At 38.2% G+C, this 16,454-nt stretch overlaps 2 protein-coding genes across 2 annotated transcripts in view; one reads left to right on the top strand and one right to left on the bottom strand.

Moving 5' to 3' along the window:
* The window catches only part of LOC306880185 (creatine kinase B-type-like), a 985,569-nt gene that overhangs the window by 709,331 nt on the left and 259,784 nt on the right, over positions 1-16,454 (top strand). The gene's annotated exons all lie outside the window — the stretch shown is intronic.
* LOC306880577 (uridine diphosphate glucose pyrophosphatase NUDT14-like) overlaps positions 3,460-16,454 on the bottom strand; it is a 33,742-nt gene continuing 20,747 nt past the window's right edge. The window contains exons 3-5 of the mRNA XM_079434190.1: positions 14,026-14,090; positions 9,922-10,219; positions 3,460-4,571 (exon numbers count right to left, since the gene is read on the bottom strand). Of these exons, the coding sequence (XP_079290316.1) occupies positions 4,322-4,571; positions 9,922-10,219; positions 14,026-14,090 (613 nt within the window). The 3' untranslated portion in view covers positions 3,460-4,321. The remainder of the gene's footprint in view (positions 4,572-9,921; positions 10,220-14,025; positions 14,091-16,454) is intronic.

The raw sequence follows: 16,454 nt of genomic DNA, 5'->3' as shown, positions 1-16,454 counted from the left end.
AAGAGCTAAATAAACTTATCAGTACATCTAAACCAACAACATGTTTATTAGATTCTGTACCCACTAAACTACTGAAAGAGCTGTTACTTGTAGCAGAAGAACCGCTTCTCAATATTATTAACTCATCGTTATCTTTAGGTCACGTCCCAAAACCATCCAAGCTGGCGGTTATTAAGCCTCTTATTAAGAAACCACAACTATCCTATTGAACTGGCAAATTACAGACCCATTTCAAATCTTCCGTTTATGTCTAAAATTTTAGAAAAAGTTGTGTCTGCTCAATTGTGCTCCTCCTTGCAAAAAAATTATCTCTATGAAAAATTTCAGTCAGGTTTCAGGCCTCACCATAGCACAGAAACTGCACTTGTTAAAATTACAAATGACTTGCTTCTTGCTTCAGATCAAGACTGCACCTCATTGCTAGTATTACTTGACCTTAGTGCTGCGTTCCACACTATAGATCATGACATACTCATAGATCGATTACAAAACTATACGGGTATTCAAGGGCAGGCTTTAAGATGGTTTAGATCCTACCTGTCCGATCGCTACAACTTTGTTCATTTAAATGGGGAGTCATCTCAATTATCACCAGTAAAGTATGGAGTACCACAAGGATCTGTCCTAAATCCTCTGCTATTTTCAATATACATGTCGCCCCTTGGTAATATTATTAGAAAATACGGGATTAGTTTTCATTGTTATGCTGATGATACTCAACTATATATCTCAACAAGACTGAGATGAAAGTTCTGACAGATGAAACTTCTAAACTAAGCTAATAGATTGTGTAAAAAATGCAAAAGATTGGATGACTAATAATTCCCTCCTGTTAAATTCAGATAAGACAGAGATATTACTTATTGGACCAAAAAACAGTACACAGAATCTCTTGGATTACAATTTGCAACTAGACGGATGTACTGTTACGTCCTCTAAAGTCAAAAATCTGGGTGTTATATTAGACAGCAACTTGTCCTTTGAAAATCATATTTTCCATGTTACAAAAACAGCATTCTTCCATCTTAGAAACATTGCCAAGCTTCGAAACATGCTACCTGTTTCTGATGCAGAAAAGCTAGTTCATGCATTTATGACCTCTAGACTGGACTATTGTAATGCACTGCTAGGTGGTTGTCCTGCATCTTCAATAAACAAGCTACAGATAGTCCAAAATGCAGCGGCTAGAGTTCTTACCAGGTCAAGAAAATATGATCATATTACCCTAATTTTACAGTCTCTGCACTGGCTACCTATTAAGTTCTGTATCATTTACAAAATATTACTTGCCTATAAGGCCCTAAATGGTTTAGCTCCTGCGTACCTAACTTGTCTTCTACCACGCTACAATCCAACCCGCTCCCTAAGGTCGCAAAACTCTGGACTTTTGGTAGTACCTAGGATGGCAAAGTCTACTAAAGGAGGTAGAGCTTTTTCACATTTGGCTCCCAAACTCTGGAATAGCCTTCCTGATAACGTTCGGGGTTCAGATACACTCTCCCTGTTTAAATCTAGATTAAAGACACATCTCTTTAGCCAAGCATTCACATAATGCATTTTATAATCTTGTACTGCAGTTATATCTAATCAAATGTACATTATTATTATTCTTTAGCTTGGGTTGAACAAATTATTTTTGCTTAGATGGAACAGCAGCTACGCTAATTATGTCTCTATTTGTTTCTCTGTTTCTGTCACGGGATTAACATCCCATGGTAACTAGGAATTACAGAAGCTTCAGTCTGGATCCAACCCTTAAATGATCTGAGATGACCGAACACCTGAGAAAAGATGATGCCAACCCCTCAGAGGATGCCAAAGCTCAGACAACATACAGAATTACCAAATTTTGCCATAAGTTAAATATATTAAGGTTCTGCAATATATAAATATATTGTGGAAACTTTATTTCCTGTAGAGCTGCTTTGCAACGATTTGTATCGTAAAAAGCACTATACAAATAAACTTGAACTTGATTATATGAACATGGTAATTTGTAAATTTGCACACTGACCGTATGTATTGATAAAGTTATAACACTCAATCACAATAGAATATAGACTACAGTGATAGGACAAAAGAAAATGCTTTACAGTAAGATCCAATCAGCTGACAATATTATTCAACACTAGTAATCGTTGTCATGATGACAAGTACAAAGATAGTGTTAACAAATGTTTGTGCACTTCAATATCACAAAATAATTAAGCCAACGAGATATAGGAAAAACGATCGACTGATTAATTGATCGATTGAAATTAAACTAGTGAATGCTTTGTGCATAAGAGGATCTGAACTGACCTACAATAGAGCGAAAATGTGATTCAGAAAGCTTCAGCTCACCTTGCAAGCAGCCTCTCAAATCTTGGAGGTATCATGGAGAAAATTGAGGGCATATTGATTATATTCAAGCATTTATAGTCATCACTCTACATATTCATACAGTAAACTGCAACAAATGATTTTCAAGTATCGTATTCAGAAAGCCACTGTTTTGTTGCTGTGACTTTAGGAGGTATCAGTCTTCTGACACTATATGGTGTTTGGAAATATTAATTTCTAATCTTTTTTTTTTTTACTTCAGCAGGCAAGCTCATGCACCCCTCATATACAGGTGCATCTCAGAAAATTAGAATATGGTGAAAAAGTACATTTTCTCTTGTAACTTATTTTAAAAAGTGAAACTTTCATATATTTTAGATTCATAACATGTAAAGTAAAACACTTCAAAAGTTTTTTTTTGTTTTAATTTTCATGATTAGAGCTTACAGTTAATGAAAGTCAAAAATCAGTATCTCAAAATATTAGAATATTTACATTTGAGTTTCAATAAAATGACATACAGTATCAATTCTGGGTCCAAAGTCAATGCAGCCGTCTACCAGATTTTAGAGCACTTTATGCTTCCATCTGCTGACAAGCTTTATGGAGATACTGATTTCCTTTTCCAGCAGGACTTTAGCACCTGCCCACAGTGCCAAAACCACTTCCAAGTGCTTTGCTGACCATGATATTACGGTGCTTGATTGGCAAGCCAACATGCCTAACCTGAACCCCATATGGAATCTATGGGATATTTTCAAGAGAAAGTCAATCCAACAATCCAGACGAGCTGAAGGCGCAATAGTGCCTCAGCAGTGCCACAGGCTGATCGCTTCCATGCCACACCTCACTGATGCTGAACATACTTTAAAGAACCTGAACTTTTCTGTTTTGCAAATCCTTTTTTTGATTGATCTTAGAAAATATTCTAATATTTTAAGATACTGATTTTTGACTTTTCATGAGCTGTAAGCTCTAATCATCATAATTAAAACAAAAAAACTTTTGAAGTGTTTTACTTTACATGTAATGAATCTAAAATATATGAAAGTTTCACTTTTTGAAATAAGTTACAAGAAAAAATGAAGTTTTTCACCATATTCTCATTTTCTGAGATGCACCTGTATTCTGTTCCATAAGTTCTGAAAGAATTTAGAACAGTGTTATAGATATGATGATTATGACAAAGCAGCTTTAAACCTGTAGCACTAGCACTGTACTCACACTTTAGGTTATTGTAGTAGATATTTCGTAAATAAATTCTGTGCAAAACACACTCAGAATATCAACTTAATGTTAAGCGGCAATAAAAAACATCTCAGTGTTTTTCAGCATCATCACTAACCCTGAATGTCCCAAAGTCAGCTTTGGACCTGAGATATATGCAAGAGCGTAATTGTTTTTCTTTGTCAATGATTGTTTTATAAGAAGTGGCTTCTCAAGTTCTCATTTGTGTAGCTGCCTGTGTGTTGTTCACATAATTCACATTAATTATTGTGATTATTTACTTGCTTATTTATATTTAAAATTGAAAGTCATTCTACTAAACAGCCTGACTGCAAAATTGGTGGGAATATGGCTAGAGGTCTCACTTTCTGACCACAAAGTACAGCTTCAATCACGATTGATCCGGGTCTGTGATTCTCTCTCTGATGGTATCAACACGGTCTTTTTAGATCTTACCCTCTAAAATTAGAGTGGAATAGATCACCATTACAAAGTCTTTAAGGGCCGTGGTGTGATTTCAAATGGCTGGCTGAAATTCCTGGCATGTCAAAAACAAAGCATTCAGTTACACAAAACAAACTCACAATGAACCTTTTCAGCGGATGGCACACAAGTGCGGCTTCAGTCTGAAATAAGACAATAGCTAGAACCACAACAAACAGATAAAAGTGTAAGAAATAGCAAAATAATTAACAGTTAGTGACCATTTTGATTATTATATATAAAAATGTATGCAATGACTTGTATTTCTCGATGGCTTGGAACCGTTATGTTACACGTTGGTGGAGATCTTGTACTTTGGTGACATGTTGCTGTGGAACCAGGTGAAGCTGAAAATAACGCCCATCGTTTTCGGGATGCTCTCGTCGAAGGCGAAGGTCATGGCTTCATGAAGGGGAACTTTGACCACCTCGATCAATTCACCCTCTTGGGGTTTACCTCCTCCCTCTCCGACGCGATTCTCATCAGACACCTCAGCGTAGAACATGGTCTGCTTCGATCCGGTCACTCCGACTCCTGACCTGTGGGGGAGGAAAGCACAAGAGACTCAGGACACTCGATAATGACAAGCCAAAAGGAGCAACACAAGAACACTGAAACCTTGAGATGACTCAGTTTGCCTTCATAATTCAGCTATGAACTATGAATGTTTTGCAAGATTAAGCTAAAGAAGCAACGTTTGAGCGAAATAAATGCTAATGCTAAATACAACTGTTAGATTTTATTTATGATTTCGAATGTTACTGAACTGCAACTTTGACAAACAGTGTAGTACATTTTTAACATGATTTAAGCTAAAGAAGCCAAATTGTTGCTAAAAACTACAAAAACCAGCCTAATCTGGTTGGCTGGTTTTAGCTGGTCATCCAGCCTGTTCATAGCTGGTAAGCAGGCTGGTTTTAGAGCGGTTTTGACCATTTCTTTAGCTGGTCAGGCTGGGAGGCCAGAAGACTGACGGCAGAAGGTCTGGGAACCTTGGTCGCTTTGAATGGCCAAGGACCGCCCAAGAGGCTATATGACTGACAGGTAAAGCTACCAATCACATTTTTGTTTGTGCTGCATCATAGTAAGTGTTCATCATCACAGTTGTAAAAATTATGGATTTCTTCTTCCATTAGGGGGTTTGCCATCATGGCATCTTTGTTTCCAGGCGGAACTTTAACGAATGCAACACACACGTCTACCAGAAATACTGTAGAATTCAACCAATCCGATGATGACTTCGACTTCTGAGGTGTTTCCATTTTTTGTGTGCCATATGCATCAGATGTTCAGCCAACGGTCCGTGGGAGCATGATGTCTGAGGCTGAGACTAAAACAAGCTTGGCCAGGCTGAGAGACCAGCTTAAACCAGCTAAGACCAGCCAACCAGCTTTGGCTGGTTTTAGCTGCTTTTTTTCTAGCAGGGATGTTAATGCTAAATACAAGTATAGTCAGATTGTATTCCTGATTTGAAATGTAACCTTGACAAATAGCTTAACACATTTTTTAGCATGATTTAAGCTAAAGATGTCACATTTTTGTTAAATATTAATGTCAAATACAGTTGATGTTAGAGTGCATTCCTGACTTGTATTGAAATGTAACATTGTCACATGATTTCAGCCAAAGAAGCCACATTTTTGCTAAAATTTTGCTAATGCTACATACACTGTTATTAGCTTTTATTTCGGACTTGAAATGCAACCTTGACAAACAGCTAATAATTTGAGTGAAGCAGCATAAAGTTTTGCTAAAATACTGAAACACTGTACTATTGTTGTCAAATTCTATTCTTGGTTTGAAATGCTACTGAAATGTAATCTTGGCAAAGCACTTTGTCTTTTCCATTCAGTTCGATAGGAACTGTATTGTACTTGTGTGTTTATTACCAACCTAGAAACTAGCTGCCCAAAGGGTGTTACCTAGATGGTCAGTGAATGTACTGTCATTAAAAGCACTTAATTATGAAAAAACACCCATCCATTAACTGATGATTCCAAATAAACATCAGAGATTTACAAATGAGGAAATATACCCCACTCAAGTAGCTCCCTGGCTATATTGTGAAATGGCTAGACTAGGTAGGGGCACAGAGGTCAACTATGAAGACCTGAAGGCATGGAGAAAGATCTCTCACACCTTAATGGACAACAACATAGCAGCATCTGGTAAGCACCACTGTCACTGAGGCGTTACCTCACCTGAGACTCTGTCATGGAGATGTTACCATGGAGATCTCCCTGACACCCCAGAGCATTAAAGAGATGGGAAGCTTTCAAAAGCCCCTTCTTTTTTTTGTAGACTGAAACAGATTTTTTTTAAATGAGCTCATGAAATATGGAAGAAAATTACAAAGCCGTGATGCCTGCGCACCATCGAAGTGATGGATGAAGGCCTGAGGAGATAAAAATGGAACAAGCCCCCGGCAATCAGTTTCTAGGATGAGTTTAAACTAACCACAATGGGTGCATTGCAAAACATGACTCTATATTTGTGGGACGAATTTAAAGAGAATCTGCAGGACTCCACTGTGTCTGTCACCAATGAAGAATGGGGTCTATGCTGACACCCAATCATGAAGAATAGAGACAAGATATGACAAATGAACTATTCTGAAACCCTCCTGGAGCTCTAAAGGGGCCAGAAGACATGGTTCAGTACTTTTACATTATTTCTATTAAATCTATGGACATTTTTTCATATTTTTTTCCAACATAGAAGATGGAATCCTCATCTCTTTAGGAGAAACTTTAGCACGACAAATGTCAGTGTAGCTCTATTTTGCTGACATTAATTTTGCAAATTGTAAACTCAATGCAGAGTTCTTTCAGTACTAACCAAAATAACTTGGCTTAAAGGGGTCATGAACTGAGAAATCAAAATTCCCTTGATCTTATGACATATAGGAGGTCATCGAGCTATAAAAACATCCTGTACGATTTACAACTCAAAACTTTCTTGCTAATCTAAAAACAGCTTATATTAAAGTCAGTCTGCCAAAACGGCAGCTTATGGAATGTAACGCTCTATGATGTAATAGTGTGGATAAGCACCGCCTCCACAGAAGATCAACGCCTGCTTCTACATCACTGTCTGTTTAGCACCACCCACCGATCCGCGCATGTAGTAGGTAAATGGCGAGAGGCAAACCAAACAATAAAGATGGCTCAACAGAACTCTATGCAGTGCCAAGTTGTGGAAAAACAGTCTTTGCATTGCCTTCCTTCTGATCCAAATGTTAGAAAAGAGTGGATGGACTTTATTTTTAATGAAGATCCAGACCGCATCAGTTAAGAACTTGGTTCTTTTTTCACTTCATTTTACAGCGGATTCGTTTACAAACAAGGCACAATTCAATGCAAGTTTCCGAAAGATTGAAACTAAAAAACAATGCTGTGCTGACTATATTGGATCCGACAGTAATGTCGCACCACACAAGAGTTAGTATGTGAAAAAAATTATATATATTTTTCTAAATGTTTTCATTACGTTATCACTATTGCTTTGTCTGTTATTAGAGATCGTTTGATACGTACAGAGTATTTATGCATTTTTGACCTACAGTACCTACAGCATTTTTGAGTCTACATTACACCACGCCATTTCAAACAGAATGTTCTTAATGGGAGGATAAAAACAGGACAAAAATAGCCTATTACCTATAAATTATGAAGTTTATTATATAAAAATATTGATAACATTATAATTGGACCTCAGAGAACAGCACAAAATAAAAAAAACAAAAGCAGTTCATGACAAATTTAATTTCTGTGAGCCTCACCAAAAAGAAAAGCAAAAATAATGACATATGCAATGTTTTAATAGAGCCACAGTGCTTACACATTTATACTAAAACCTTATGGAGCGCAATGTTTTCAAAATTCATAGTAAGAAAAGCTTCTTGAGCATTAAATCAGCATATTAGAATTATTTCTAAAGGATCATGTGACACTGAAGGCTAAAGGCTATTTGCCAGGAATAAATTGCCTTTTAAAATAGAAAACAGTTATTTTAAACTGTAATAATATTTCACAACATTACTGTGTTTAACATTTTTGACCAAATAAATGCAGCCTTGGTGACTATAAGAGTCTGTGAGGTTAAGAATTGTATTAAATGATAAACAATGTCAGAAAGGAGGAGAGAGAAAGTTCATTTTGGCTGCTTTAACCAAGTTGACATTTATAAAGCAGTCTGGTGGGTGCTGTGGTCTAGTGGTTAGTGTAAATGCCCATATGGACAATGTCATTTCTTCATCCTCTTCTCCACAACATTTCCTGTTCCCACTCACTCCTAAACGTGGAGAAGGAAAAAACTGTTTAACACAATCAAACAGAAGTAGGTCATCCTCTCTCTGCATTCCCTCATGTCCCTAACCAGCCCATGAAAGCAGCAGGTGCAGCGTGAGGTCCACAGGTGTTTATGATGGTGCAGTCGGCAGGTGCGTTTGACCGTGTCTGTGTTTGCCAGTGTGCATTTGAGAGGAGGATCCTTTGCAACTCTATGTGGTATTTTATCTAATCAGAGATTGCTGTGGCACAGGTCACAACAAACAGCACCAGGCAGATGTTGCAGGCTCTCTCACACACACACACACACACACACAGACAGACAGGTGTGTGACTCTGGCAGGTGTGAGGCGGAAGGGGTTTACGACGGTCTCATCAATGAAGACTGATAAGAGCATAATGCAGCACTGTTTCTTCTTGTTTTACACATGAGATCGGGACACATTTAACCCCTGAATACTTTATCTGAGGTTCTTTACTCTGGGGGTTTAGGGCTGGTAATGATGGAGATGAAGGTTAAATATTAAATAGGGAGAGAAAAATCAGTTGAGATAAAAATGTATGTCAGTCACGACAGAGTGCATTTTACCAGATATTTATACATTCCTTTCACACATACTCTCTCTAATCTACTGTTCAAAAATTTGGGGAGAGTACTATTTTTTTATGCTTTTGAAAGAAGTCTCTTATGCTCACCAAATGTATTTTATTCGTCTTATGACAAAGCTGTATTTTTAGCAGGCATTACTTCAGTCTTGAGTGTCACATAATCCTTCAAAAATCATTCTGATTTGCTGCTCAAGAAACACTTTTTTATTTATTTATTTTTCAATGTTGAAAACAGTTCTTTTGCTTAACATTTTTGTCGAAATTGTGATTTTGTTTTTCAAGAATGTATGATGAATTGCAAATTCAAAAGAACAGCATTTATTTGAAGTAATTTTTAAAATATAAATATATTTGTTGTCACTTTCTGACTGATCAGTATTAATGCATCCTTGCGGAACGAAACTTTTCATTTCTTTCAAAAAAATTAATAAATAACTGATAGTAACAGCAGTAGTATTCAGCATAAATAAATAAATATTTTCTTCTTAATATGATAAGTATAAAGTCCTGAACGGGTTTATTTTGCGATGATGACAGGGACACTACAAAAATATAGCTAATTGCAATCAATGAATCAAGCATTCCAGAGAGACATCTAATAAACAAAATAAATAACCCTGTATAAACCTCATGACTTGTTTCATTATCAGTGTATCACTGATGAGACTGTTTGTGTCATTTTTAGCCACTTTCACACTGGAAAGCTGCTAAATTTCCAGAACAACTTTCTCACATCCATTATTAGCAAAAGCAGCAGCTGTCAGTGTTTTATACTCACTGACATCACCAAAATACATTACATTTGACACCATTTACACGAAATAACCTACTGAAATTTAATTTGATTACATTTTTTAATGCAATGTCACTAGCTGGCTACAACATGCTAATAGACTGACTCTGCATCACGTGGGTCGATAACTTTGTGTGAATTACGCTTATGAACTTACCATAAGATCAGAAATGTGACTTCTTTAAGATGGGTTCTCACCTGTATGACGTGATCTTTCTAAGCTTGGTGACTGGTACATCATAGCCACACTCTTCTAGTACTTCCTGCCTGGCAATCTCTTCCAGAGAGAGGTTGGGTTTGTCCACCAATCCTGCGCACAGCTCTAAGGTCACGCCGGCCGAAGCGGGAGGTTGGTGGCTCGATGTCCCTTCACTTGTCTCTCCTGCTTTGTCCTCTTCCGGGACTTTAGGTTCTGCTGGTGCAGCTTCCGCTGACTCTTCCTTCACAGGTTGCAGGGGCTTCAGTTTGCTGCGCTCCCATTCGCTCATATATACAGCTGTGGAGAAATAAGTCGTGTCACTCATCGTCCAAGAGTGCTTCCAAATACAAAGACAGATGAGGAAACATCTGAGTATACAAGCACTTTGATTGATGAGGTCTCAAACATAATGTTTTAGATCATGTAGGCACAAGTGTTTGAGAAGAAGTTGCAGAGGGGTCAATAAGGGTGCCTAAGACAAAGAAAAAAAAGTTTTTAGAAAAGTATAAATAAATCTTTTTAATAGGGCTGCCAAATCCATTAATCGCATCTAAAATAAAAGTTTACATAACGTTTGTGTACTGTGTATGTATATTTAAGAAATAAGTAATATACATTTACATATACATATATATACACACACAAGTAAATATTTCTTACATTTATATACATACATACATACATACATATACAGTGGTGTGAAACAGTGTTGGCCCCCTTCCTGATTTATTTTTTTTTGCATATTTGACACACTTTAATATTTCAGATCATCAAACAAATTTACATATTAAATCAAAGATAACACAAGTAAACACAACATGCAGTTTGAATGAAGTTTTTTATTATGAAGGGAAAACAAAATCCAAACCCACATGGCCCTGTGTGAAAAAGTGCTTGCCCCCTAAACCTAATAACTGGTTGGGCCACCCTTAGCAGCAACAACTGTAATCAAGCGTTTGCGATAACTTGCAATGAGTCTGTTACAGCGCTGTGGAGGAATTTTGGCCCACTCATTGTTGTAATTCAGCCACATTGGAGGGTTTTCGAGCATGAACCGCCTTTTTAAGGTCATGCCAGAGCATCTCAATAGGATTCAGGTCAAGACTTTGACTAGGCCACTCCAAAGTCTTCATTTTGCTTTTCTTCACCCATTCACAGGGGGGTGTGCTGTGTTTTGGATCATTGTCCTGCTGCAGAACCCAAGCTCGCTTCAGCTTGAGGTCACGAACAGATGGCCGGATATTGTCCTTCAGGATTTTTTGGTAGACAGCTGAATTCATGGTTCCATTTATCACAGCAAGTCTTCCAGGTCCTGAAGCAGCAAAACAGCCCCAGACCATCACACTACCACCACCATATTTAACTGTTGATATGATGTTCTTTTTCTGAAATGCTGTGTTACTTTTACGCCAGATGTAATGGGACACACACCTTCCAAAAAGTTCAGCTTTTGTTTCGTCAGTCCACAGAGTATTTTCCCAAAAGTCTTGGGGATCATCAAGATGTTTTCTGGCAAAACTGAGACAAGCCTTTATGTTCTTTTTGCTCAGCAGCGGTTTTCGTCTTGGAACTCTGCCATGCAGGCCACTTTTGCCCAGTCTCTTTCTTATGGTGGAGTCATGAACACTGACCTTAACTGAGGCAAGTGAGGCCTGCAGTTCTTTAGATATTGTAGTGGGGTCTTTTGTGATCTCTTGGATGAGTCGTCGCTGCGCTCTTGGGGTAATTTTGGTCGGCCGGCCACTCCTGGGAAGGTTCACCACTGTTCCATGTTTTCGCCATTTATGGATAATGGCTCTCACTGTGGTTTGCTGGAGTCCCAAAGCTTTAGAAATGGCTATATAACCGTTTCCAGACTGACAGATCTCAATTACTTTCTTTCTCATTTGTTCCTGAATTTCTTTGGATCTCAACATGATGTGTAGCTTTTGAGGATCTTTTGGTCTACTTCACTTTGTCAGGCAGGTCCTATTTAAGTGATTTATTGATTGCGAAAAGGTGTGGCAGTAATCAGGCCTGGGTGTGGCAAGAGAAACTGAACTCAGGTGTGATAAACCACAGTTAAGTTTTATCTCTCACTTTTTCACACAGGGCCATGTGGGTTTGGATTTTGTTTTGCCTTCATAAAAAAAAAAAACCCCTTCATTCAAAAACTGCATGTTGTGTTTACTTGTGTTATCTTTGATTAATATTTAAATTTGTTTGATGATCTGAAACATTAAAGTGTGTCGAACATGCAAAAAAATAATAAATCATGAAGGGGCCAACACTTTTTCACACCACTGTATATGTGTAACCATCACCAAAAATAATAATTCCCTATTTCTTAAATACTCAACTCCATAGAGTCATTATTTTAAAAAATGGCTTTAAATATATTTCAAACCATTTTGGAATATTTTATATATATATATATATATATATATATATATATATATATATATATATATATATATATTTTTTTTTTTTTTTTTTTTTACACACACATACATACACTTACTTGACCTTGTAATAATAGCAATGGATTGCACAATATGTCTATAATTGTAATATGTCTACATAGTTTTTATAATGATTTAGTTATTTTAGTACTTCCACAATGACATTTCTTTGCGGTTTTAGTTAACAATAATAACCCTGAGCTGAACTCATGGTTCACCACACATAGGTTTGAACCTACAGCCCTACAGATATCTATACCCAGATCTTTAGTACTACGCCCTTCAGACGAATGTACTGTACATTTGGGACTAACTGAGAGCTCACTTAAAGAAAAGCCATCCTTGAGAAGACTTGTTCTTATGTTTCCCTGCACAAGGCCTGCCTTTTCATTTCAAGCATTGTTTGAAGACTACAGTCTCTCTTTCAATACAAGCCTTTCCTTCCATTCTGAGAAGCAGGGCGCCGTCCCTGGCGAGCATGTATAGAACAATAGTGTAACAGTGTAGCACGGGGCCAAAGCTTCACAGAGAGCACTGAAAAATGCTCTGTTTGCACGACGATCATCGACATGAAAAATGTTCCATTATGAGGCTTTCTACATTGCATTAGGTCAATATATGTCTTTGTGGTTTTCTCTGTGTGTAATCTAAACACTGAACGCTTCATTTAGAAGTGACTTAAGATGACACAAGGTCACTAGACCAAATGAAAAAGCCTAAAAAGTCATAGAAAGTACAACACATTTGAGAGAAATTAACTGAATGGATGTGGCAAGGTCCTAAACGGTGTTTTACCAGAAAAAATGTCTATCATCCATGTTATTGTCAAGCAAGCATTTCAACATAGCAACACTTTCTAATAGCAGTTATAAAACGGCACCTGATATCGGTTGCGTATCAGATGTTTAAAAAAATCTGCAGCAGAACAAAAGATTTTTCATCATCTCTTTCAAATGGAGATAACAGAGGGATCTGGGTGTTGTACGTCACTTTGTAACAAGATACAGTATAAATGAAGTATGTGTGAGAATGTTTGGATGGGAGGCTTTGTAAAATCAGTGTCAAGCTGTTGTTCTGCTGTGAAAACATTGTACAAAAAGTAAGAACTCATTAAAAGAAGATTTTAGGGAAGTTTTGAATCTATCTGTCCCACACAGGCGCCTGGGTTGTGTAGGATGAGGTTAGCAGAGTCTCAGACAGATATGAATCAAACAGGAAGCATTAGTTTTGGTGCAAAATGCCTCTGAAGCTTTCTTATCAATTTTTTATTTTTTTGTAACAAGGTTGTGCAAAATTCACAATTGAATTGAAAATGGTTATTAAATACAAAATCAATTTCTGAATTAAATTTTAATGAACAAACGGATGCAGCATCGCAATTCAAATTTAAGGAAGCAGAATTGCATTACCAGCGCTGGATTTTTTTTTTTTTTTTGCTGAAATGCAATTCTAATTCCAACTCATTAAGTAAAGGGAGTCATAACCCTGATATCTAAAGTAACTGAAAAACCTTCCAGCCTTAAACTTTCTGAAGGTCTGAGGGAAGTAGAAAAATAAGCTACAAAACAGTCATTACAAACAATATTACAACTAAAATCAATCAAAATCAAAGCCTCAAGTGTGGAAAAACATCAGGAATTAACAAGGACTGCAGGGCATTACCTGGGCGGAACTGCTTGACCAGGATGAAACAGTGTGAGGTGGTGTTGAAAATCAGCACAGAGACACTGGAAAGAGGAAAGGGAAGAGCAACGAATTTAGAAGTTGAGTTGGCATTAAGAGAAGCGCTTCCAGTTTGATCAGTACTCAACAATGGATAGCTTTGCTTCCGGTTAATGCATCCAGTCCTGCCAGAGCAACAATACAACTGATCCAACAACTCATCTAGGCTTAGTGATAAAGAGAGAAAGTGAACATGAGCATGTGTGTGAGAGGCACATGGACACCCTTGCTCTATCAAGCCCCAACAAATCACCCAGGATTAACACCTTGGATGTGGTCTTGGCTTTTCACTTTATCTCGGTTTGAGACTGAACATAACGCCCTAAGAAGAAGAGAATAAATCCCTGTGTCTTAAGGATCACTGTATAATAGGATTTACCCACTGAAGCATACTGGGATAGCCAGGCCTCGGTGGACTGAAAGCAAACTAATAGCTCAGCATGGCATGAGGTCAGAGGACAGAGTGTTTCTGTACAGCACTTTCACACTCATCTTCCCCTACTCTTCAACCAGGACACATACCTGACATAACATCTGTATCGAGCATTTATGAGAGTTAAAATAGACAAATCATTGATAATAGATAGACTGAAAGTCAAATTTATTTAGTCAATTATCCGTGTTAATTAAACTTTTGAGATGGATCTTTATAGTACAGGGCCTTAAAGGAATAGTTCAATGAAAAATGAAAATTTACTGAAAATTTGCTTACCCTCAGGCCATGCAAGATGAAGCGGAGTTTGTTTCTTCATCGGAACAGATTTGGAGAAATTCAGCAATACATCACTTGCTCACCAATGGATCCTTTGCAGTGAATGGGTGCCAATTATTGCAAAAATCTGAGTGTGTTTGTAAGTCATAAATCAAACATTAAGGCGTTTATCTTTAAACGATTGCTTCCGACCCCAATTTTAGTCCATAATTCAAATTCAAAATCAAATTCAAATTCAAATTTTATTTGTCACATACATATACATACATAGTACGACATGTAGTGAAATGTATTGTATGACTGTCCAACAAAATTAAGAAAAAACCTCAAGTTTACAAAAATACAAATAGAAAAAGTACAGTAAACATATATATGGAAATAAACTAGCAATAAAATAAAAAAACAAATAGATATGAGAATAAAAATAGAATATGATTCTATATAGATTCTATAAAAAGTAAAGTGTATGTCAGTGATAAAGTGTCTGTGTGCTGTGCAGTGCAGTAAAGTGTGTAAGTGAGTAAAAGGAATACTAAAGACAAATGGTATGTAAGTCCCACTCATTTATCCTTACGTGACCTTCTACAAATTAGTGCAGATGTAATGAAAATGTGCAAAGTGGAAGTGTGGGGTGATGTGCTTAGAGTGGAGAGAGGTTAAGACTCCGAATGGCCTGCGGGAAGAAGCTCCTCCTCATTCTCTCTGTGTTCGCCTTCATGCAGCGGAAGCGCCTCCCTGAACGCAGCAGAGAAAAGAGTCCATTGTTGGGATGGCTGAGGTCCTTCACTATCTTCCTGGCCCTGGTCAGGCACCGCTTGCTGTAGATCTCCTGCAGGTTAGGGAGCTCGGTGTGAATGGTACGTTCCGCTGAACGCACCACCCTCTGGAGGGCTCGTCTGTCCTGCATAGTGCAGTTCCCGAACCAGGAAGTGATGCTGCCCGTCAGGACGCTCTCGATGGTGCAGGTGTAAAAAGTCTTAAGCACCCGAGAGGGAAGTCTAAAGTCCTTTAAGCATCTCAGATGGTACAAACGCTGCCTGGCCTTCTTCACCAGGGTGCTGGTATGACAGGACCAAGTCAAGTCCTGCGTGATGTGAACACCCAGGTATCTGAAGCTGTCCACTCTCTCCACTGGAGTCCCGCTGATCGTGATCGGCTGGTATGACCGCTCCTGCTTCGTACTGAAGTCCACTATCAGCTCCTTAGTTTTGCTGATGTTCAGGTGTAGACTATTCACCTGGCACCAACTCTCCAGGTTCTTAATCTCCTGTATGTAGGCCGTCTCGTCGTTGTCTGAGATCAGGCCCAACACAACAGTGTCATCAGCAAACTTGATGATGGTGGTGGAGTTGGAAGTGGCCACACAGTCATAAGTGTACAGTGAGTACAGCAGGGGGCTCAGAACACAACCTTGAGGGGCTCCAGTGCTTAGGGTGATGGAGGATGAGGTGTGTTTACCCATCCGTACGGATTGCTGTCTGTCATCGAGTTTGTTATCCAGCGACTGGACATTGGCGAGCAGGACACTTGGTAGGGGAGCGCGGTGTGCGCGCGCCCTCAGCCTGTTCCTGACGCCGGCTCGTTTCCCTCGAGGACGCCGGTACGGGTCGCGTCCTTTGTTCCTCCTCAGGATCTCGCTCGGCCAGGATGGGTCCAG

The sequence above is a fragment of the Barbus barbus genome (genome assembly GCF_936440315.1).
Source record: "Barbus barbus genome assembly, chromosome: 14".
Taxonomy (NCBI): domain Eukaryota; kingdom Metazoa; phylum Chordata; class Actinopteri; order Cypriniformes; family Cyprinidae; genus Barbus; species Barbus barbus.
This window is presented reverse-complemented; position numbering and strand designations above follow the sequence as displayed.